The sequence below is a fragment of the Amblyomma mixtum genome, chromosome 1, assembly GCF_055824585.1.
Source record: "Amblyomma mixtum isolate Tamu chromosome 1, ASM5582458v1, whole genome shotgun sequence".
Classification (NCBI taxonomy): domain Eukaryota; kingdom Metazoa; phylum Arthropoda; class Arachnida; order Ixodida; family Ixodidae; genus Amblyomma; species Amblyomma mixtum.
In genome coordinates, this window is record NC_143012.1 from 14,742,432 (window position 1) to 14,764,837 (window position 22,406).

A 22,406-nucleotide genomic window follows, 5' to 3' on the forward strand; every position below is an offset into this window, starting at 1 on the left:
TAACGAGCATCTCCACTTCTGCACAGGGTGTACGCTGCACTCCGGCTTAGCAGGCATGCAGCTACTATGAAAAAACAAGTGAAATATGGGACGAGCGTGTACGTCATAGAAAAGCGTTTCTAGCACTCCTTTACTTCTAAGGGTGTGTGATTGTTATCTTTAACCATGTTACGGTAATGCGCATGATCAGTTATGCGCATTGGATGAATGAATAGGTAGTTGCAAGTTACCGCTGATATGTTTTTGTCGTTTCTACATGTTTTTCTTAGTTCAATACAAAAATATGCTGGACTACGCCCGAAAACAAACAACAAGAACCATCCCCCATGTTCCTTGGTTTCGATAACTGTTGGCTTCCGTCATGCCTGATACAACAAGTTGTTCCCAGGTTTGCGTTTCGGCATTTCGGTGCAATCATTACCGGGGAATCCGGGGCAGCACCTAGCCAGTGCCTCTAAGCCTAGCGGCCTACCATGTTCTGTTCGGCAGCCACTCAGTCATTGTCTTTCCCTCTTACGTCGCGCGCGTATTTTTAATTACCCAAAGCCATGCGCCCCGTGGTGGCAGCCAAGGGAACTAGGAGACCTCGTTTCGAATTCCTGGTTATGAAATGCCATCTCGATGTTGTTCCAGTATTGGGATCACTTAGCCTAGTGCACATCATGGCTATGTCCTACTATCTTCAGTGTGATCACACAGAGACGTATTGAAACAAAACAAACTGTGAGTGCAAAGGGTCGAGCAGCGTAACGTTTATTAGTTTCTTCGTAGTTTACGTTTTCCTATCTTCGTGCGGCCTTGTTTTCGTCTCTTGCACTGGTCCTTGGGGACGCACTTATTGTCCGGTCGTCTGCGGAACAAGCCTTTAGAGCAATGGCATCCGTACAACAATGAGTACGGGCAGACGACACGTGCTACAGCGCCGCACCTGTCTCCGCAGATGCTGCCAAGCCTGAACTCTTCGCCCTTGGGGCATGATGGTCCTGGGAGGAATAGCTCGGGTTAGTACAGTTGTGCGCCTTGTGCGAACTCAAGGAGGGCAGAAGTCCGCCCAATAAGGTGACAAGTAAAATATGCACTGAATATCTCTGCGCGGGTTCGCCTATTTTATCATTTCTACTTTTTGATAGGGAAGCGTTCAACGAAGCGGCATTCAACAGACCTACACAAGAGCTGCGACTGTGACGAGTACAGTTTTCTGTATATCAGAATGAAAACGACGTTTCGTTCTGTCACCGTCATTGCAAGATGTGCAGTTTTGCCCTGTAGTGCATTTCTATAGCTTCAGAACAGCAGCTCTCAGCAGTGCTTGCTTGCAAAACGGCCTGAAGACGATGGATGTCCCGGGTTGTGTGATCAATGCTTAACCTACTAGTCTTATTTTGAGATCCTGTAACTAGTTGGTCTCTGAGTTTTAATGCCCTTGAACTGTTGCTGGATGAGAACTCTTTGTCAGCGGTATGCGCCAATGACGGCATAGGAGGTTCTCCTCTGGCTGATGGCAGCTCGGTGGCGCCCCTAGTTACGTTGCTCCAAATCACAAATTGATCTAAATCGTCTGGAAACTACGAGAGTGAGGTGCCGGCCTCCGCGAGGGTGGGATTTATAGGAAATGCAAGAACTGTGGGTGCTCGGCGGGAGGGAGAGTCCTGCTATTACGATAGCTAATATTGCTGCGAGAAATAGACGACGCAGGCAGTGACGTGGGCATCAACGCTCGTGCTAGGCTTGGCGGCCTTTAAATTCTATCATCTCTGTCTATCATGTTCTCATATAGTCGAAAGCCAACAGTCTCCGAAACCAAGAAGCATAGGGGATGTTTCTTTTTTCTTAATTTGTGGTGTTAATCAATCTCAGATTGATGAACACCATAAACTAAAAGAAAAAAAAAGAAACATCCCTTATGTTTCTTGGTTTCGAAGAGACTTGGCTACCATCATTTATCACAACGAGCCCCTATTTTCCCTTCCCTTGTCTGCTCAGTGTTCTGATATCGTTCGGCTTGCGGCCACATATCAGTATGGTTACCTATACTGTAATCTAAAAGCTATCGCACTACACCGATGCAGATGCATCGCAGTGAAGATGCAGATGCATCGATGCAGTGTAACTTAAGCAGATACTGTATCAGATGCAGGTGCAGACACTGTCTTTGAATGCGGCTGTCTGTGCACTTGCCTGCGGGTCTGGGCCTAGAACTGTCAGGTTTGCATGCCTGCCCAGCTAGCTTGCCCATACAGGCTGACTGCGTTTATGCGAGCCATTTCGACCGTGCTTGCTTGCAGACCAGCTTTCCGTCAACCTGAATTCCCTGCGTGCGCCTGTAAGCTTGGTTGCCAGCCTGTCAGAGCTTTCGTACTTTTTTTTGCCTTCCTACTTGTCTTTCCTTCTTGCCAGCCTGCCAACTAGTCCTGCTCTCCTATTATGCGCTCGCTAGCCTGTTTATGTCCTTCTACCGATTAATGTTTTCCTCTATCTGCTGGTAAGTGCTTGCTTCCCTCTCTATGAACTGCAGTGCCTTTCCTGCCCAACTACTGCCTATGTTCATCAGCTTCACCGGTCCTCTCATCTTACTTTTCAACCTAGTAGTGGCTGCCTGTTTGCTACCCGCCTGTGCCTCTTAATTTATCTCTCATCCTAACTGCATTTGACTGCTTGAGCGGTTGTGGCTCCTTGTACTTGTTTGCGCTTGTCTGTGCGCACCTTAGTCTAACTGCCTGTACTTGAGTCCCCGAGCCCTTCTTAGGACCAACCAGCCATTCTTGCTTGCCTGTATGGCTACTTTTCTGGTCCGGCTAGCCGGTTCTTGTCTTCTTGTGTTTGCCTGTCTATGCCTAGGACGTACATACGAAAGACGCCAACAATTACCGAAACTCAGGAAAGCATGAGGGCATTTTATTTTAATTTTTCGTGTTGAATATTGGGAGGAGGATGAAAAAACTTTACTGCAAAAATGTGGGAGTTGACCGTGGGTTCCTGGGAGGGCTCCTGAAATTACTAGTGTTCGCATCGATAGCACTGCTAAGTACATAATTTATGCAGATGACACTAGTCTGTTTTTTTCGGGTACTTCAACGGCTGATCTCGCAAATCGAGCTAATAAAACCTTAAAAGAAATAAATACTTGGACTGCTGATAATCACTTAAGAATTAACGTTAGTAAAACTGCAGCCGTCATGTTCCACCCACGTCACAAACACTTTGAACTTCCTCTAATTGAATTAAACAATACCAGAATAGAATTTGTGCAGTCTGTGAAAACTCTGGGCGTTTACTTTGCAGCAGATATGTCGTGGAATGACCATATTAATTACGTCGTTCAGAAACTTTCCAGAACAGTTGGTATCATGCGCCGCCATTGCTTTAATTTTCCTACGTCAGTCAACATGTTACTTTATCGCTCTTTGTTCTCTTCCATAGCCAGCTACGGATGTATGGTGTGGGCAACAACAACAGCTGAAAATATTAACAAACTCACTGTCTTACAAAAACGTATTATACGCATTGCATGTAAAGTGCCGTATTTCTTCCACACTGCGAGCCTTTTCCACCGACACAACGTTATTCCAATGAAATCCATGTATAACTATAGGCTGTGCTATAAATATAAACTCGCCATAATGAAAAATGATGACTTCTTACTTACACTTGCTAGGTTAGAGCAAAGCAGAACTGTGTATGATACCCGCGCAGCAGAGCCTTGGAATGTTAAGAAATGCCGTACAAACTATGGCAAACAAATGTTGCAGCATACCTTACCGACACTTCTGAACCAGTTGTACTGCCACAAGAATCTTGATGTCTCCAATATTTCTCTGAAAGAATTGCCCCAAATATTCGTGTAGTTCTTTTTTTTTCTTGCTATTACCATTTTGAGTGCACCTGTCAGTTCTGCTGTCCTTTATTTTCTCCTCCCTGTGTTTGCCTTTATAGTCTCTTTGACCTAATATAATTCTTTTTTCTTTTACAAGCAGAATGTACTGCTTACTGAACGTACATGTGTCATTCTATGTACAGAACATACGAGTTTTTTCTTACTATTTGTTTGATGTCCTATTCCGCCGCCGTCAATGCTGCACTGTAAGAGGAAACCAGGACCTCTCAAGCTGTCTATACAGCTTTTTCCCTGGCTGTCCTCGCAACACCTAGTTGCGGAAATAAACCTTCAAACCTTCAAACCTAATCATTTTATGTTTAAAAGCCGGTTGGCCTTTGTAGTTGCATACTAGTGACGTTGTTTAATCCGCGCAGCCATTGTTCCTCAGAATAACCTTCCTTGTTGTTCGATTGGACGCTAGGTTCTGTGTACCACGGTTTGCGTTTTGTGAAGTCTAAGGTGTTATGAAGCAGCAGGTCGACAGCTCATACTTCAGCAAGAGAGCGAGTAAGCCCACAATGCAGGATGCAAGCTCCCCGTGAGCAACATCACCTTGAGATTGATTCATAGTTGTTTACATTTTTTGCATAGACTCCCATCTCGATGCCTTCCATATTTTCTTTCCATTCCTGTCACTTCCTTTTAAGGCAACATGTAAGGTTCTCGCACATATACCATCATCTACAACATAAAGGGGTGAAGGCACCAAATTTTTGATCGGCGAATAATTTGTTTCAAACACTGCGTACTGCATAAGGTGCAGACAACAGCCACTAGTTAGGTCGGCGTCTCATCGACGGGAAGGTTTCGCTCGGCCGCCGATGCTGGTGCCGGCTGGTGAGTCAGCGATGGCATATTTGCCGATCAGCCCACCAACCGCCGAGTCGCCGACGCAGCGCCTGGCCGATGTCGCGCGTTGCGGTTCATAATACGTCATGTTACTTTGCTGTGATATCAGTAGTATTCACTGACATGGTTCCCACGGTTATACGTCACCACTTGTCGCGCTAGTGAAGGGTCTCGTTAATGAGAAGGAGCATTTAAGGACTCTTTGGAGCTGAATTAAAATATATTTAAGCGTTTGTTGCATTCAGTACTTCGCCGTGGATGACCTTACTTACAGAAGGAACCCATAACAAGCTTTTTATAGCCACATAGTTTGGTGTCCCTACCCTTTTAAACGTCTTCTGTGCCCTGCTTTGGATGCTAATTGCAATAAAACTAATACTTTGTATTTACTTTCAGAATCATGGGGGAGAGGGGGGGGGGGGGAGCACGGCATCGCATTCAGAATGGTTCACTCACCTCGCCTCTTCTTCGAGGTTGCCCTTGTACTCAGCGTGGTTGCTGCAACGCGTGACACAGCTTCCCCGCGATCATCTGTTTTGCCTGCGACGCAACGGCCCGATTATTGCACGCAGCAAGCAGTTATGACCACTGATCCGCACCAGACCTGGCAACAATGAGCGTACTCGGCCACTATTAGCGGTAACCATCAGGCATGGAGGAAGGAAAGAACTCAGGAGAGGCGTTTACGTCCCATTTTTTTTAAGCTCCACCCCCCCCCCCCCCTCCTCCTCCTCCTCCTCGGCCGCCATCTCAGCGGGCTTGAGCATGTGCAGGAGGCACTGCAGCAGACGACGCAGTTGCGCCCAGCGTTACTATTGGCTGCGCCGGCGGCCAAAGACTCCCAGCAGTCCTTGCGAAAGTGCGTGACTTCCGGCACACTTTTTGACGTGCAGCTCAGATAGCGACGGCCTCTCATGAGTTTTCCTTCATCCATGCCATCGGGCGCATAAGCAGCTGCCAGAAGCCGACCCTGCGGGGCACGACAGCTCATTCAGAATGGTTCTCACCTCGCCTCTTCTTCCAGGCTGTTTTTGTACTCAGCGTGGTTGTTTCAACGCCGGACACAGCCTCCCCGCGAGCCTGCGTCTTGCCTGCGACACAACGGCCAGATCAGTCACCACGTTAGGCTTATCTAACCCAATCCCTGGAAGCAATTCAGAACCGTGCTGCGCGTTTTATTTCTCACCACTACAGCCGTCATTTCAGCGTAATCAACATAAAGTTATCAGTCGCTAGCAAGTTTACAGACTCATAGGGATATCGCACTTCTTTGCGGCTTACACGCCCAATGCGTCGAATGCATAATAATCGAAGCTGCCAAAGTCTACATGGCCGAACACTCCCGTTTAATTTTTCTGCTTTTCCACATGCTTTTAAGTGTTGGAATAATCTTCTGGACTTTATTGCTACCATAAGTGACCCACGAATATTGAAAAACGAATTGACGACCTTTATCCACTCATGATATATTATGTATAATGCGTTCACGATGTGCAAGTTGAGTCTGCGCAGTGCCGCTGACTAGCGTTTATTACTTCTTTGTATATAGTATGAGATGTTTTTCTGTCATATTTTAAACTTGCTTCCAGTCTAAAGTGTATAACGTTGCTTAGTACTTCTACACTTTGTAGCATCTCTTGTCTTCAGAATATTGTAACCTCTCCCCTCACACAATTTTACAAGTGTGGCACCTGTGAGGTACTTGAATAAATAAATTAAATAATTATCTGAATGCACCAAAAACACAAATGGCGTTTCGTATTTTAAATACCGGGTAATAAGTAGCGACTTAGTAACGAATTTGAATTCATTCTTTTATTTTATTAAATATAGACGAATATCAGAACACCTAAATTTTGAAATTCCACGTGAAGTTCTAAGCTCTGTTACAAAAACATGGGTAGCAATTTTCCAAGCTACACCTACCTGACTGTTAGAAGCGGGAAAATTTGTCCCTTGTGCTTTATTCTACTTTGTGCCATCCCTCCATCGAGCTTTAGTCAGACTCGCAGAGTTGATGTAATCTCGATGTAAGAGTTGTTTAGTGTTCCAATTTCTTCATGTTTACGCGTTATAATGGCATACTTTGCAAAATTTTAGTACCGGCTTTCTTCTTAAGCCACAGAGCAGGGAAAAATCATATTTACGACTTCATATGTATCAATATGAGCAATTCTTCGTATAACTAAATAAAAATCCTGGTTTAACAAAGAACTAGATGGCGATTATTATCATTCCTTTACAACGAACATCATGAATTAAGTGGTTGGTTCGCAAACTCTATCTGCGAAATTATTGCATTTCAACAGCGAAGCTGTAATTTTCAGTAAAGAAAAGAAACCAAGGCCCTATCCAAACCTTTTTCTATATAGCTTTACCTGAGCATAAGTAACAACATGAGAAGTTAGTGCGTTACACTCACCAGCAAAGGCAGCTTCCACAACAATCAACACGAAGATAGCGATGACAGCTATCTTCATTTTCGTCTCCTCTCCGGCTGAGGCAATGACTTCGACGATCACATCCTTTATTTAGCCGACGCTTACTGCTCGAGCATTTATTATAAGTCCGTTATAGTGCAAACACGTATGTCACACGACTTTCAACTGCACATTGAGTCGTCGTTTCATGACTGATATATAACACGACCGCACAACAACAAAGGAGGGAGTAAAGGCAGGCTGTGCTTGCTTTCTTCTGCTCCATTTTACAAAATTTTTATGGCGCACACGAGGCGCTGACAGCGCTTCACCGCTCATTTCTGCCAAAAGGGGATCACAGGAGAAGCAGATGTATCTAGCAGTCTTTTTGTTTTCTTGAATCAACAGAAGAACCATTTGATGGACAGAAAGACAAACAGAGCTCAAAGAATAGGAGCGCAGTACTTAACAAAGCTTTGCAGGCAGCGTGAGACCACCCCCAAAGGAAACAAAACATGGCTTTTAGATTTGTCAAGACATATGAGTCATGTGTCGGAATGAAATTCTGAAATACGCGCGCTCTCTTCGTACAAGCAATTGCAGGCGTCTCCCCAAAAACAAGGGCTGTAGTGAATGCATGTTAAGAAATTTATCTGGGGGAATAAGAATGTGTATTAGTGTGGGGCTGATTATTTACCGTAGAGAATGATGAGGAGAACCGATGGCACATCTTGCAACCGTGAGCCAAGTACTGATGGCCTGGGGGAGAGCCCGGACGTTGACCTGGACAACAGGCAGAAGGCTATCGGGAAGTGACTGCTTATTGGGCGACCTTGTGGCCGCAATCAGAGAACAACTTGGCGCCAGCGATAGCCACAAGTGCACACTTCGGGCGCCGAACTCAGAATCGCTTACCGTTGACGGGCGCGCTCAATTTAAAGGCTTCAGCGAACGTTTCAGATGAGGCGCGTAAAACACAGATTTTGATGTCACTGTTTGTAACATACTTGGCGCTTTGAACAGAATTTTTTACATCGTTGTGAAAACTTGCCCGCCGGACTTTCACGTTGGAAAACTAAAAGTTCTCTTTCTGAAGGCCTGAATATATTATTTAGACGAAAAAATAATTCGTTTTCTTTAAAACAGAAAAAAAATGAAGCCAGTTACTCCTGCTTCGCTAGAAAATCCTGTTTGTTACCTCTGCTTCGGCGCACTTAATTAAACGTATTAAAAACGGGCATTGTGCAAACTTGTTTTTGGAACCCGCTATAGAAGCCCTCGCCAGACTGTATGAGCACTGTATATTCAGGTATATTAATCTGCTGAAGTCGAATGGCTACCAAACCCATCTGTTTTGTGCCGTGGTAGAGGACATCCTTAAAAAGCTAGAAAAACATAACAGCGACAGTGTGGACAAGGAAAAGGTAGTAGATCTACCATGCATCCATTAAGCCTCAGGGCATCATCATCGTCATCATCCACTCAGTGTCTGACTGTCATAAAATGACTGCAGAGTGGGAATTCCCACATTGTTCTTTCAGCCCCCCACAAACTAGACAGGCTTTGTAGGCTGACGAAACCATCGGGGAACCGAAAAGTGGACTGTAAGACACGACACGACAGCATGAATGTGGATAGTGCAGAAGGTATTTTCTACGAAATATGTTTATCATGCTGTTGTCTGTATGCTGACCAGAGGAGACGATGTTTAAATTACTGTCTGCACTTGTATGCCAGCAATCTGTCAAAAGCAACCATGCTGTACGGCTTGCTTCTCAGTCACATAGTAGAGCCCTTACGGCTTCTCTAAATATCAAAAGGTCTTTAAAGGTGAGGACATGGATTCTCCTTACCTTACGGTGACTTAGAGCTTGAGGAGTGGCATAAGCGCGCCACTATGCGACTGAGAAGCGAACCATGCAGCCTAGTTACTTTCTGCAAAGACGGTACGTCAAATGCCAGAAAACCTTGCGATTTATTGCTATCATGGAGATAGAAGCATATGACCACTGTGCTCTTGATTTCGAGAGGTCTGTGGTTGTTGACGGAAACCCTACGCAGATCAAACGAGAAATTCCAGAGGTGTCCAAAATATGATAGGCACCGACTGTGTAAGTGCGGCGGTAAGTGTTCTTTCGAAAAAAAGAATTTGCTATCTGTGCCCTAACCGTGTGCAAAAATGACATTTAGATTTGTGTTTCTATTTTGTAAGCCCATGTTTTGGTTTACCTTTTTCTCAAACGCCTTACGAACGATATTTCGAATAACCTTAAGTTGGAGCTATCACTCGTTTTTCGTCGTTACCTACACCTGTCTCTCTGAGCGCTTTATTGTTCTCCTCAGGTAATAAATGGCGCACACCCGCTGTGGGGGATTGGACAAGGCAGCTGATTTGGTCGCTAAGGCCTAAAATAGCGAACTAGCGCTACGGCGCTTCACGCAGCGAAAGACAGAAAGTGGTTAAAACATTCAGGGATGTGCAGGGGGGCGGTTTGTTGACCTAAAGTGCGGTGAGGCGAAAGCCTTAAGCGCGGTGTTACTGCTTGTGCCACTGATGTATGGTTAAGATGTTAAGCTTCGCCCCTGTGTGGAACGCGACAGCGTCTTGCAACGCTGCCAGGGAGTCCACAGAACGCCATCGCCCGTTCGGCTCTACGCCTTGCTCGTCGGTAAATTGGTTTTTGAGGAAAGGAAATGTATCTCTCCCGCATATCTCGGTCGGTGGACACCTGAATTTCGCCGTAAGAGAAGGGAAAAAGGTGGGAGTGAATGAACGGCGCGCTTCCTGTACGGTGCGCTTCGGGTGTCCACCGAGATGACAGAGAATTACTGCCTGATTTCCTTTCCTCAAAAAGCTTCGCGTTCAAAGGGCAAGGCACCGCGCCGAACAGGTAGTGGCGTTCCTCCCTTCCTGTACAGTGCTGCGGTTCGGGTGTCCACTGAGATAGAGAATTACTGCGCCATTTCTTTCCTCAAAAGCCTTGCGTTCAAAGGGCAAGGCGTCGCGCCGAACGGGTGGTGGCGTTCCTCCTTCCTGTACGGCGGTTCGGGTGTCCACCGATATGACAGAGAATTACTGCGCCATTTCCTTTCCTCAAAAAGCCTTGCGTTCAAAGGGCAAGGCGTCGCGTCGAACTGGTGGTGGCGTTCCTCCTTCCTGTACGGCGGTTCGGGTGTCCACCGATATGACAGAGAATTACTGCGCCATTTCCTTTCCTCAAAAAGCCTTGCGTTCAAAGGGCAAGGCGTCGCGCCGAACGGGTGATGGCGTTCCTCCTTCCTGTACGGCGGTTCGGGTGTCCACCGATATGACAGAGAATTACTGCGCCATTTCCTTTCCTCAAAAAGCCTTGCGTTCAAAGGGCAAGGCGTCGCGCCGAACGGGTGGTGGCGTTCCTCCTTCCTGTACGGCGGTTCGGGTGTCCACCGAGATGACAGAGAATTACTGCGCCATTTCCTTTCCTCAAAAAGCTTTGCGTTCAAAGGGCAAGGCGTCGCGCCGAACGGGTGGTGGCGTTCCTCCTTCCTGTACGGCGGTTCGGGTGTCCACCGATATGACAGAGAATTACTGCGCCATTTCCTTTCCTCAAAAAGCCTTGCGTTCAAAGGGCAAGGCGTCGCGCCGAACGGGTGGTGGCGTTCCTCCTTCCTGTACGGCGGTTCGGGTGTCCACCGAGATGACAGAGAATTACTGCGCCATTTCCTTCCCTCAAAAAGCCTTGCGTTCAAAGGGCAAGGCGTCGCGCCGAACTGGTGGTGGCGTTCCTCCTTCCTGTACGGCGGTTCGGGTGTCCACCGATATGACAGAGAATTACTGCGCCATTTCCTTTCCTCAAAAAGCCTTGCGTTCAAAGGTGGTGGTGGTGAAAATATTTTAATGAAATGGTTTAGGAGGTTGTAGCCGTGGTTGGAGCTCTCAGTCCGGAACCCCATTGGCGTAGGCTGCTGTCCGGGCTCTTTCGATGAGTTGCTTTTGACTCTTTCCGTCCGAGCTGGACAGAGCTGCCTCCCACCCCTCCTGCGTTGGCTGGTTATTAACAGTGATCGCCTGATTTCGTTGGCAGGCCCATACCATATGGTACAGGTCCGCCTTCTCCCCGCAGAATTTGCATTGTGAGTCAAATGACTCCGGGTCTATGGCATGCAGTCTTCGTGGGTTGTTGTAAGTGTTGGTCTGTAGCTTTCGGAGGTGTTGTTCCTCCCCTTTATCTAGTGTCTTAGCCGGCGGAGGGTAGACCCGACGGGATAATGTTAAGTGCTGAAGTATGTCATTGTAAGTTAGTAGTGGGGTAGGAGGTTCCACGGCATCCGCACTGGGTGCCCGGGGGAGAAATGCTCGGGCTGAGGCATGTGCGCTCTCGTTCCCTGGGATGCCCTGGTGACCTGGTACCCATATTAAGTGTTTGTGTGTGGGTTGGTAGCCACGGATGTAGCTATCTTGCAGGATTTTAGCTGCTAGCGGTGCGACCCTGCCCCTGAGGTAATTGCGATACGCTGTCTGTGAATCTGTGAGAATGTATATTGAGCTAGTGTGTGTTGCAGCTAGAGCAATCGCCACTTCTTCCGCAGCCAGTATGTCCTGGCTAGCCAGTACTAGTCCGTCGACTGTTGTATTTTGGTGCACTACCGCGACGGCCGTCATTCCCTGCTCGGGACCCGCAGCATCGACATAGAACACGCCCTCGCGCCCGCCGTAGTGTCTTTTCATGGCTTCGGCTCGTGCTTGTCGTCTTGACTGGTGAAAATCAGGGTGCATATTCCTGGGTAGTGGAGCTGCCTTGAGTTGTCCTCTCCATGAGGCTGGGATGTCGGTTTTGGTGTCTAGCTGTCGGGGGCAATTGATGTTTAAATCACTCAGGACTTGTCGGCCAGTTCGAGTTGTGGAGAGCCGTACCACCTGCGCCGTAAGGTGTGCCTCTATCAGCTCATCGATCGTGTTGTGCACACCCAGTCGCAAGAGCCGGTCCGTCGATGTCGCAAGAGGGAGTCCCAGGGCCTTCTTGTAGGCAGTTCTGATTATGATGTCGAGGTTTTTGATGTCACGCTTCTTAAGGCGGAGGTAGGGCGCTACGTAGACGACGCGGCTTACAACGAAAGCCTGCACCAGTCGCAGAGTATCGTCTTCTCGCATCCCCGATTTGCGCGTCGTTATCCTGGCGATCATCCTGGCGACTTGCTCGCTCACGAGCCGTAGTTTCTGGAGGGCAAAAAGGTTGTTGCCGTTGTTATTTATGTACAGACCCAGTATCTTCATGGTCTGAACTTCCTTGATGGGTGAGTTGTCTACGCGGATATTGATGGTGTCTTGATTCTTGCGTTGACGGAAGACTAGCAGTTCGGATTTTTCGGGTGAGCACGTTAGTCCACACGCCCGGGCATAATTTTGAACTGTTGTCGCCGCGGTTTGTAGTTGTTCTTCAATCATTCCCATACTTCCCGTGGTTGTCCAGATGGTTATATCATCAGCGTACAGGGCGTGGCGTATGCCCTGTACCTGATTGAGAAGAGGTGGGAGATTTAGGAGTGCAATGTTGAAGAGAAGTGGGGATAGTACTGCCCCTTGCGGAGTGCCTCTCGTGCCCATCTTCACTTGCGTTGTGTGTTTTGAGCCGGTGCTGATGTTGACGGTTCTGTCCGTAAGGAAATCGCAGATGTACGAGTAGGCTCGCTGTCCGCAGTTCATGCTGTGGAGGTTGTTCAGGATTGTGGAGTGTTTGACATTGTCAAACGCTCCCTTGAGGTCAAGTGTTAAAAGCGCTCGGTTACTGTTTGTGCGTGCGGGATCAATGACTTCACGTTTGATTTGCAGAAGCACATCATGGGTGGACAAGTGTGCCCGAAATCCAAACATCGTGTGTGGCAGTAGCTCATTGTCCTCAAGATAATTGGAGAGACGGGTGTGGACTGCCTTTTCCATGAGTTTGCCTGCACACGACGTGAGGGATATGGGGCGCAGGTTTTCAATGCTGATTTTCTTGCCGGGTTTGGGAATAAAGTGTACATTGGCTGTTTTCCATGCTTGTGGAATGGTGCCGGTACGCCAACATTCGTTTATGTAATCCGTGAGTTGCTGCAGAGCCTCCGTGCCGAGGTTGGCCAGAAGTCCGAGAGTAATTTTGTCTTGTCCCGGGGCTGTGCCTCGGCGCATATCTGCTAGTGCTGCAATGATTTCCTCTGAAGTGAAATCTCTGTCTAGGTCTTCGTTCGGTTCCCCACGGTACTCCTTATTGTAGGGTTGTGGGTCTCGCGCGGTGCAGATATAGCGACGCGTGAGTTCATCCACGAGTTCATGATCCGTGCCTTGAAAGCTGTGTAGGGCTCGATGCAAATTTCTGTGTTGTTCACTCTTCGCTTTCGGAGGGTCAATTAGGCATCGCAGAAGGTTCCATGTAGCCTTGGTGTCTAGGCGGCCTTTGAGGGATTCGCACTTCGTTAGCCAATTGGTGCGAGCGAGGTCCCATGCGTATTGGTCTGCTTGAATAGTAAGCTTGGCTATTCGAAGTCTTAGTTTCCGATTGTGTCTTTGTTTTTTCCACCGTTTTATAAGACTACGTCTTGCTTCCCAAAGGTGTAGGAGGTGGTTGTCAACAGCTGGGTGGTCCTCCGTGGTGGCAAGAGACTTTGTGAGCTTTTCTTTAAGGTCGAGAATGGAAGCCGCCCAATCTTCGTAGCTGGTTATTTGTTCGGATGTGGTTAGTTTGGTGTCCTTTCTGAATGTCTCCCAGTCTGTAATTCTGGCTTGCCCTCGTGGTTTGCTGTGCTTGTTGCTTTCGAAGATGGTCTGCAGCACGTAGTGATCGCTGCCTAGGGTCTCTCCTGTATTGAGCCACTCATAGTTGCGGGCATTGCGGACGAGCGTGAGGTCGGGAGAAGTATCCCGCGTTACGCTGGTGCCGACTCGCGTCGGGTGCTGCGGGTCCGTGAGTAGGGTCAGGGCCATGTCAGCGATGGCGGATGCTAGTTTTCTGCCTTTCGTGTCTTCCCTGGGGTATCCCCATAGGGGGCTAGAAGCATTAAAGTCGCCAACTATAGCTAGGGGAGCTTTTTGGGCTTCTCTTAGGGCTTTAAGAAAGATCACGTCGAAGGCTACGCGGTGCTGTTTGGGGCGACTATATATATTGAGTATATAGGTGCCCTTGCTGTTTCTGTGCTGTGGCAGTATTTTTATGAAGGTATATTCAATGTCGCTGTCTAGATTAAGGTCTACAGTTATTGCCGTGCATGATTTGTGGACCAAGATGCATGTCGAGGGATTTGTTTGATGTGTTGAGTATCCTCTGACCTTAGCCTCCATATTCACTTCTTGCAGGGCTATTATTTGCGGCGTATCGGGATGACAGTCTATGTATTGCTGTAATGTTTCCCTCTTCCGTTTTAGTCCTCTGCAGTTCCACTGTAGGATAGTAAGTTTATGTCTACGTTGTGGAGCCATGCTGAACACTAGAAACTTGTGCCTCATCATGTGGTGCGCCCTCAGGTTGTAGATCTGACTGAGTGCTTGGCAGACGACGAGTTCCCATTTTACCCTGCAGCTTTGTGCCTCTGTTGTGAGAACCATCTGATAATTCCTGAAGTTTGCGGTCAATTCTGATCTCCTGCGATTGCATCCTTATTAAAACTGGTTCGAGGTTTTCCATCATGGGTTTAATAACTGATTCGAACATACTTTTGATTGTCGTCTCGATCATAATTTGTAATTTATTTTCAATGAGGTCTTGAATTGTTTTTTCCAAGCGAGTGATGCGTTCCTGGGTTTGGGGGTGCTCTGTATATTGCTGCTTTAGTGCCTGCGATGGTGGTGCCTGCGGAGTTGGTGCCTGGTGGGGTGCGTCTGGTGTAGTTGCTTGCCTCTCGGGGGTGCCAGCATCTAACTGGTGTGGAGACGGAGGGTGTAGCTCTGCCCTATCTTCTTCCATCGGACATGCCTGTTGCGTCGATGGAGGTAATGTGTTGTTTGGATTGACTGCGATGACTAACTGCTGTTTCAATGTGCTATTTTCTGATTTTAGTTGTTCAATCTCTGCTTTAAGTCGTTTGTAAGCCAACGCTTCGGGGGAGGAGGCAGCTACATCTGCCCAGCTCACCTTGCTGCCGTTGCGCTGCTCCTTGTTATGGGGTCCTGTTGTCTTCTCGGCTGGACGACTGCCGTTGTTGTGCGACACATTATCGGTAGTCCCAGGTCCATTGCTTGAAGAGCGTGAGCCGGGTGGTGCTGAGTTGTTGCTGGACTGGTCCTGGTGGGTCAGTCGGTCCCCGCTGCTCGATGGACCTCTGCTGCCGGACCGGTTCCGAAGCCTGGATCTTGACCGGTGGTTGAATTCTCCTGTCTTGGGCTTGGTTTTTTGTGATGTTCGGTACTTGTACTTGCACTGATTCGACCCCATGGGATGTGGACCTTCGCAGACCGTGCACTTGGGTTGGCAGTCGTGGGATTCTGGAACATCTTGCTGACCGCCCTGCGGACATCTTGACTTCGAAGGGCAAGGGCAAACATCCGCCCGGTGTCCAAGTTTCCCGCACAGTGCGCAGGCTGGCGTTGTTTTCTTGTATAGGCGTACTGGAACCGCTTCACCATAGTAGAAGACGTGAAACGGAACCTTTCTTCCTTCAAACGTGATGGCCGCCACGTTGGAGGAACCTAATTTTCTCACGCTCACCACTGGTGCGTCCGGGGAGCGAAGCGCGTTCGTGATGTCTTCGTTGGAAACCCTCGGGTCCACTTGTATTACTCCTTTGCAAGTGTCGTCGGAGGGGCGGAGGTAGGAGTACACTGCCTGTGCCTTGTCCCCAAGCTGAATTTCGTGAATTGCCAGGATCTTTCTGATTATTTGGGCGTCTCGCACCCCGACGACGATGATGTTCTGTTCCCATATGGGCCAAACGCTGAGCTCGGCTGAGCCCTTGTCGACGCCAGCAGCAATGTGCAAGGCGTTTCCGACCGCGTTGCTTCCCCTGAATTTGCTGAGATCCAGCGTTCCTTTAGGTTTGATTATGATCACTGCATCTTGTTTGTCCAGACGCGGCTGCGGAGGAGGCTTCCAACGCTTGACTTGCGTGCGGGGCGTCTGCTGCAGCGGCGTATCCCCTGCCGCGGTGACGCGTCCATCTGGCGTTCGACCTTTTTGCCGTGCCGAGTGGTTGTCACGGGCTGATGCGCGTTCCCACTCTTCTATCTTGCGTTGGAAAATCGCCTCCGTAACCTTGTCGAAAACTGGGGTTTTCGCCTGCGGCATGGTGACAATCTGCATCCCCTCCGGGTCGTATCCCATCAGGGTCGTCATGGTTTGCGGCAGAATTTGCCCGCGGAGCCGCGGCGGGCAGCTGAGTCGTGGCCTAACTGTTAGGCTTAGCAACTCGCGCGATCCGCTTGGTCTTCAAATTCTCGAAGGATTTGAGAAAACGGTCCCACCTGAACAAGGGTGGGTGGTCTCCTCGTTGTTCTGGAAGTGTAGCCAGATGGTGTCGCAGCGCTTCGGCAAATGCTTCGGGAAAGGATCATAAAATTCGGCGGAGCCGACGTGAGACACGTCCGCTCTTCCCGACTGCTGAGGCGCGTCTCCTTGCGTTCAAAGGGCAAGGCGTCGCGCCGAACGGGTGATGGCGTTCCTCCTTCCTGTACGGCGGTTCGGGTGTCCACCGAGATGACAGAGAATTACTGCGCCATTTCCTTTCCTCAAAAAGCCTTGCGTTCAAAGGTCAAGGCGTCGCGCCGAACGGGTGATGGCGTTCCTCCTTCCTGTACGGCGGTTCGGGTGTCCACCGAGATGACAGAGAATTACTGCGCCATTTCCTTTCCTCAAAAAGCCTTGCGTTCAAAGGGCAAGGCGTCGCGCCGAACGGGTGGTGGCGTTCCTCCTTCCTGTACGGCGGTTCGGGTGTCCACCGAGATGACAGAGAATTACTGCGCCATTTCCTTTCCTCAAAAAGCCTTGCATTCAAAGGGCAAGGCGTCGCGCCGAACTGGTGGTGGCGTTCCTCCTTCCTGTACGGCGGTTCGGGTGTCCACCGAGATGACAGAGAATTACTGCGCCATTTCCTTTCCTCAAAAAGCCTTGCGTTCAAAGGGCAAGGCGTCGCGCCGAACGGGTGGTGGCGTTCCTCCTTCCTGTACGGCGGTTCGGGTGTCCACCGAGATGACAGAGAATTACTGCGCCATTTCCTTTCCTCAAAAAGCCTTGCGTTCAAAGGGCAAGGCGTCGCGCCGAACGGGTGGTGGCGTTCCTCCTTCCTGTACGGCGGTTCGGGTGTCCACCGAGATGACAGAGAATTACTGCGCCATTTCCTTTCCTCAAAAAGCCTTGCGTTCAAAGGGCAAGGCGTCGCGCCGAACGGGTGGTGGCGTTTCTCCTTCCTGTACGGCGGTTCGGGTGTCCACCGATATGACAGAGAATTACTGCGCCATTTCCTTTCCTCAAAAAGCCTTGCGTTCAAAGGGCAAGGCGTTGCGCCGAACGGGTGGTGGCGTTCCTCCTTCCTGTACGGCGGTTCGGGTGTCCACCGAGATGACAGAGAATTACTGCGCTATTTCCTTTCCTCAAAAAGCCTTGCGTTCAAAGGGCAAGGCTTCGCGCCGAACAGGTGGTGGCGTTCCTCCTTCCTGTACGGCGGTTCGGGTGTCCACCGAGATGACAGAGAATTACTGCGCCATTTCCTTTCCTCAAAAAGCCTTGCGTTCAAAGGGTAAGGCGTCGCGCCGAACGGGTGGTGGCGTTCCTCCTTCCTGTACGGCGGTTCGGGTGTCCACCGAGATGACAGAGAATTACTGCGCCATTTCCTTTCCTCAAAAAGCCTTGCGTTCAAAGGGCAAGGCTTCGCGCCGAACGGGTGGTGGCGTTCCTCCTTCCTGTACGGCGGTTCGGGTGTCCACCGAGATGACAGAGAATTACTGCGCCATTTCCTTTCCTCAAAAAGCCTTCCGTTCAAAGGGCAAGGCTTCGCGCCGAACAGGTGGTGGCGTTCCTCCTTCCTGTACGGCGGTTCGGGTGTCCACCGAGATGACAGAGAATAACTGCGCTATTTCTTTCCTCAAAAAGCCTTGAGTTCAAAGGGCAGGGCGTCGCGCCGAACGGGTGATGGCGTTCCTCCTTCCTGTACGGCGGTTCGGGTGTCCACCGAGATGACAGAGAATTACTGCGCCATTTCCTTTCCTCAAAAAGCCTTGCGTTCAAAGGGCAAGGCGTCGCGCCTAACGGGTGATGGCGTTCCTCCTTCCTGTACGGCGGTTCGGGTGTCCACCGAGATGACAGAGAATTACTGCGCCATTTCCTTTCCTCAAAAAGCGTCGCGTTCAAAGGGCAAGGCAACGCGCGGAAAGGGTGGTGGTGTTCCGTGGACTGCCTGGCAGCGCTACATGCTATCGCGTTCCTCTCCTAAAGGCGAAGCTTAAGCGTCATTAATTAGCAGTCAATTAGTATTTAGTCATTAATCAGTAATTAGTCACTAATTTGTAATTCGTCATTACTTTGTCATCAATTATGTGTGACGTAATCTAGTGGTGACGTCAGCAGTGTCACATAAGCAAAGTGGTTCAAATAACCGAGGAATGAAAACAGCGATTACAAAGATGAAAGGCAAACAGAAACCGGATACAGCTGACGAGGCAGAGCGGAAGAGATTCCCGAGACACACAGGAAATGATTGCGTGCACATGGACCAGTGCATAGTATGTGTGGTGTGTTGAACATAAGACCCATTTCAAGATTTTCACTAGTACCGTCTACAACCAATGTGTTATGCCCGTAAACATTTCATGCTTGCTCTACTCTCGGTTACGGGAGGGGCAGAGATTTTTTTTTAGTCTGATTCAGAAAGTTGTAAAGTCAGGAAATTTATTTAATATTAAATAAATTTTGGGTTTACCCCCAACTAGATAGCGTATATTTTGAGTTACACCTAGAAAATTCTACACAGATTGTTGCAGTAGTTGTTTCGAAAAGCCCGTAAGTTAAAGGATTTAACTATAAAACAGGAGATTAGTCAGACCTAAAACGACTAGTCCAAGCCGATGCCATCGGCAAAAAAACATATACGAATTCCTGATGTAAAAGACGTCAGCGAAACCTTGGCCCGTATTCTCGGAGTGGATGGAAAATTTTGCGCACACAGCAGACATGGACATTGTGGGGATTGAGCTTCTTGGGCTACCCGAGTGTGCGCCCGCTTCCGCCGTTTCGTTCGTTAGAGGGACCCCCCGTGGGGTGTCCGCGAGCGGAATGCGGGCGGCCGCGCTGCTTGTCCTCCCTTGCAAGGGAAGCTCTTCCGAGAACCGCAGTAAATCACCCTCCCTTCCGTTCTTCCCGCTTCGACCTCGCGTCCCCATTGGGTCACTCCGAGTGACAGTTGGGGGCGTTGTTTCGGCGAGAGGTCCCGAGCGGGAAATGAGCGGAGAGATCGCCACCGACTCGGGCAGCAGAAAGGTGCGTAGAGTTTGGCTCCCGGGCGCCCCGGCCTTTGCCGGGGGCCCAAGAACGCGGGTGCTTTAACGTGCGCATCTAGTATGTATGCTTGAGTCCAGGCCCGAACCCCCGGAGTCGTGTAGCCCGCCTGTGCGGCGCCGACGGGCTCCGGATTCGGGAGGGCCTGATCTGGCTGGTTCTCCGTCATCGCCGGCCATTGCTGGTGACGACGCGCGATGAGCCATCGATGTGCGACCTGCGTCGTCAAGATGTGCTCCGCGTATACCCCATCCTTCCTCGTGTTGCGCTGCGCGTGATTTAACCCCTTTGGTTGGCCGCGCGGCATGCGATCGCCCTTAGCTGTGCTGTCACGCGCGTATGTAGTCTTTGCTTTGCGCGCGCGTCTCCGTGGGCCCGCTTTCGGGTGCTGCGGCGGGACTATGGGTTGCACCGAGGTCTGGGGATTAGTGCAGTGTTATGTAATGCAGCTTTCTGTGTAATAAACACTTGTGCTCTCAAATAACTGCGCCTTCCTTCCTTCGGAGCGAGAGCGCAGGCGCGCACCAAACACTGGCAGTGCCCTGAGCTTGCTTCGGCCCGAACCCGCGATATGTGGGCGAAGTGCTTCTTAATTAGCACACCGTCACTCCGGTGTTGAAGATCCCACAACATGAAAGGGGAAACACACAGGCACAAACCATAAAAGCTCGCAAATCCTTTCAGCGTGGCCAAAAGATGGGTGAAAAGCAGTAAACAAAGCCTTGACGGTCGGAGGCTGGAAACCTCCAAGAATGCAGAAAGACAGAGACCGCGCCTTTGTGTGTCCCCTTTCTTGTCCGTGTTTGCTGTGTGCGCAAAAATGTCCGTCCACTATGAGCAACCCACTCGCCCAGAACGCAACGATGAGTATTCTTGGCAAGGGATTGGTTCAAACAACATATAAGCCGACTTCCACCGTCGGCCATCTCTTCCCCATCCCAAAAGGTCGTTAATCTAAAGAATAGGCCCAAGGCATGGTATACAAAATGCCCTGCTCGAAGTGCTCGGCTTTGTACACTGGCGAATTTACCGCAAAGAATCAAGCAGTAAACAACCAAACGCGGAATTCGAAGCGTGATGGCCGAACACTGGGAGTCATATGACACAGGATTGGCTTCGACGGAACCATTATGCTGTAGACCAAGCCGCGCCCACGCAGGAGGCTTTTATTTGAGTCATGGCACATTAAACAGACGCCAAAGTGTGTTAACCGATTCCTCGGAACCCTTCCAGCCTCTTACATCAACGGTTTAAAGGACACTATTGATACAGGATTATGTTATTTATCCACGCTGGCTCGTCCGCGGTCACACTTGATGAAGGCGCCGATCAGGTTCCCAAACGTTGCGTTGTCTGATTTTTTTGGTCGCTCTTCGTCTCTAACTTAAGGTACACTCCTCTACAAACCAGACAGACCTATGTCGAGATTTTTTTTTTTTGAGACTGTAGTAGATGCCTGTCCAGAAATCTGTCCTTAAAAAAAATAATAGTTGTGCGTGAGGGGTTGCGTAAAGCAAATTTAGAAGAACCGATGACCAATCTTGAGCAATGGTCGAACGTTTTAAATCCTTCAGCAAAGACGCTAGCCGCTACTGATCATACCCGCCTTGAAGGAGCTGTGGATCTTTTATAAGATCCTCGGATTCTCACTTGGCTTGAGCGTGAGCACGGAAGCTAACGCAAACGGAAGACTCGCTGAAGTCCGTGCTTCATGGGCAAAATAGTACCCGCATAAGAAACGAACTCGGCGGTGACTCTGGTGAACACTCTCAAGGTTAGGCTACAAGCAATATTGGACAGCCGCCGCCGTAACCCGCCGTAACCCATGTGGCACGTTGGTAATGGGCCCCGGAAATTTTTTCAGATAGCTCATTTCTCATCCATCTGTTCTCGCTTCGGCGAGCGCGGCTTCGGCCGCTTATCTGTTTTTTGTGCAGCGTCCGCTCCGGCGGACGCAGTTGTTGCTGCGACACGCGTCTTTTCTTTCCTTTTAGATCGCAGCTCTTTGGCGTCCGTTCCTGGGTTTCGCGTCGGCGTCGGCGTCGGCGTCGGCCTCGTAACCAGCTCCGCCCCCAATGTCTCGCTTTTCAATTGGTCGAAATGCTCGTGACGTCACAGTGCGCGAATTTCAAATGGGGCCAATTGTACTTTGGCTAGTAACCATGCAACCAATCAAAGGGATCGTATAGTGATGCTGCAGCTAAGTTGGACTGAGTTTAGTTAATTGCTTAATTAATCAATTAGCCTAATTAATATACAGGAGAATGAAGAGGTCAGAAGAAAAGAAAAGAAAGACGCGCGCCGCAGCGTCCGCGGAAAAAGACGCTGCTGAAAAAAACAGATGTTTAGAAAAAATTTATTTACATATGTACACATGCCAAGGTTACACGATACATTCACATTAACAAAAACACATGACATTAAGCATGTAAGGTGAGCCAATTAAACAGGTACCGTAAACATTTCTAAGTAACTAACAGGAATGGGCAATGTAAATGAAGAATGCACATATACCGATTGACAGAATAGCGAGAAGTCGATAATTAGTCATTGAAACATTGAAAAGCAGACCTTAGCGCCAGTTTGGCCTAAAAACCAAGACAAGACGACCGTTATTAACAGAAATAAATGGGCATGACCATTGTCGGAGAAACTCTTCCTCACCCAAGAAAAATAGTTCCTCGGACAAAAAACTAATCAGCTCCCGTCGGAGACGGCCGAGAATTGGCCACACAGCGCGGCGTCGAAAGCCACTAGCGACCGCGGCGCATCGACTGCGCCATAAACTAAAAAGACCTGCAACTATTAACAGGCGAGCAAAACGGC

The 22,406-nt window shown here is 49.2% G+C and overlaps 1 protein-coding gene and 1 long non-coding RNA gene across 2 annotated transcripts in view; both read right to left on the bottom strand.

Annotated features, from left to right (window-relative positions):
- Positions 1-756: 756 nt before the first annotated feature.
- Positions 757-7,206, bottom strand: LOC149365531 (uncharacterized). The gene is made up of 6 exons (XM_089585693.1): positions 7,149-7,206; positions 5,734-5,817; positions 5,183-5,266; positions 2,653-2,688; positions 2,342-2,386; positions 757-983 (listed from the first exon to the last, which is right to left on the bottom strand). The coding sequence occupies exons 1-6, from the start codon at positions 7,204-7,206 to the stop codon at positions 757-759; spliced, it is 534 nt and encodes a 177-aa protein (XP_089441819.1).
- A 601-nt stretch (positions 7,207-7,807) lies between these two features.
- The window catches only part of LOC149365532 (uncharacterized), a 32,467-nt gene continuing 17,868 nt past the window's right edge, over positions 7,808-22,406 (bottom strand). The window contains exon 3 of the long non-coding RNA XR_016292241.1: positions 7,808-7,929. This is a non-coding gene — a long non-coding RNA (uncharacterized LOC149365532). The remainder of the gene's footprint in view (positions 7,930-22,406) is intronic.

What these genes read in the sequence shown, in the direction of transcription:
- LOC149365531 (XM_089585693.1), bottom strand. Translation starts at nt 7,206, where the DNA reads ATGAAGATAGCTGTCATCGCTATCTTCGTGTTGATTGTTGTGGAAGCT. An exon ending in AACCTCGAAGAAGAGGCGAG is followed by an intron (nt 2,689 to 5,182) that starts GTGAGTGAACCA and finishes CGCACAGACAAG; the next exon opens with CGCAAACAAGTACAAGGAGC. An exon ending in AAGTACGAAAGCTCTGACAG is followed by an intron (nt 984 to 2,341) that starts GCTGGCAACCAA and finishes TATTCCTCCCAG; the next exon opens with GACCATCATGCCCCAAGGGC.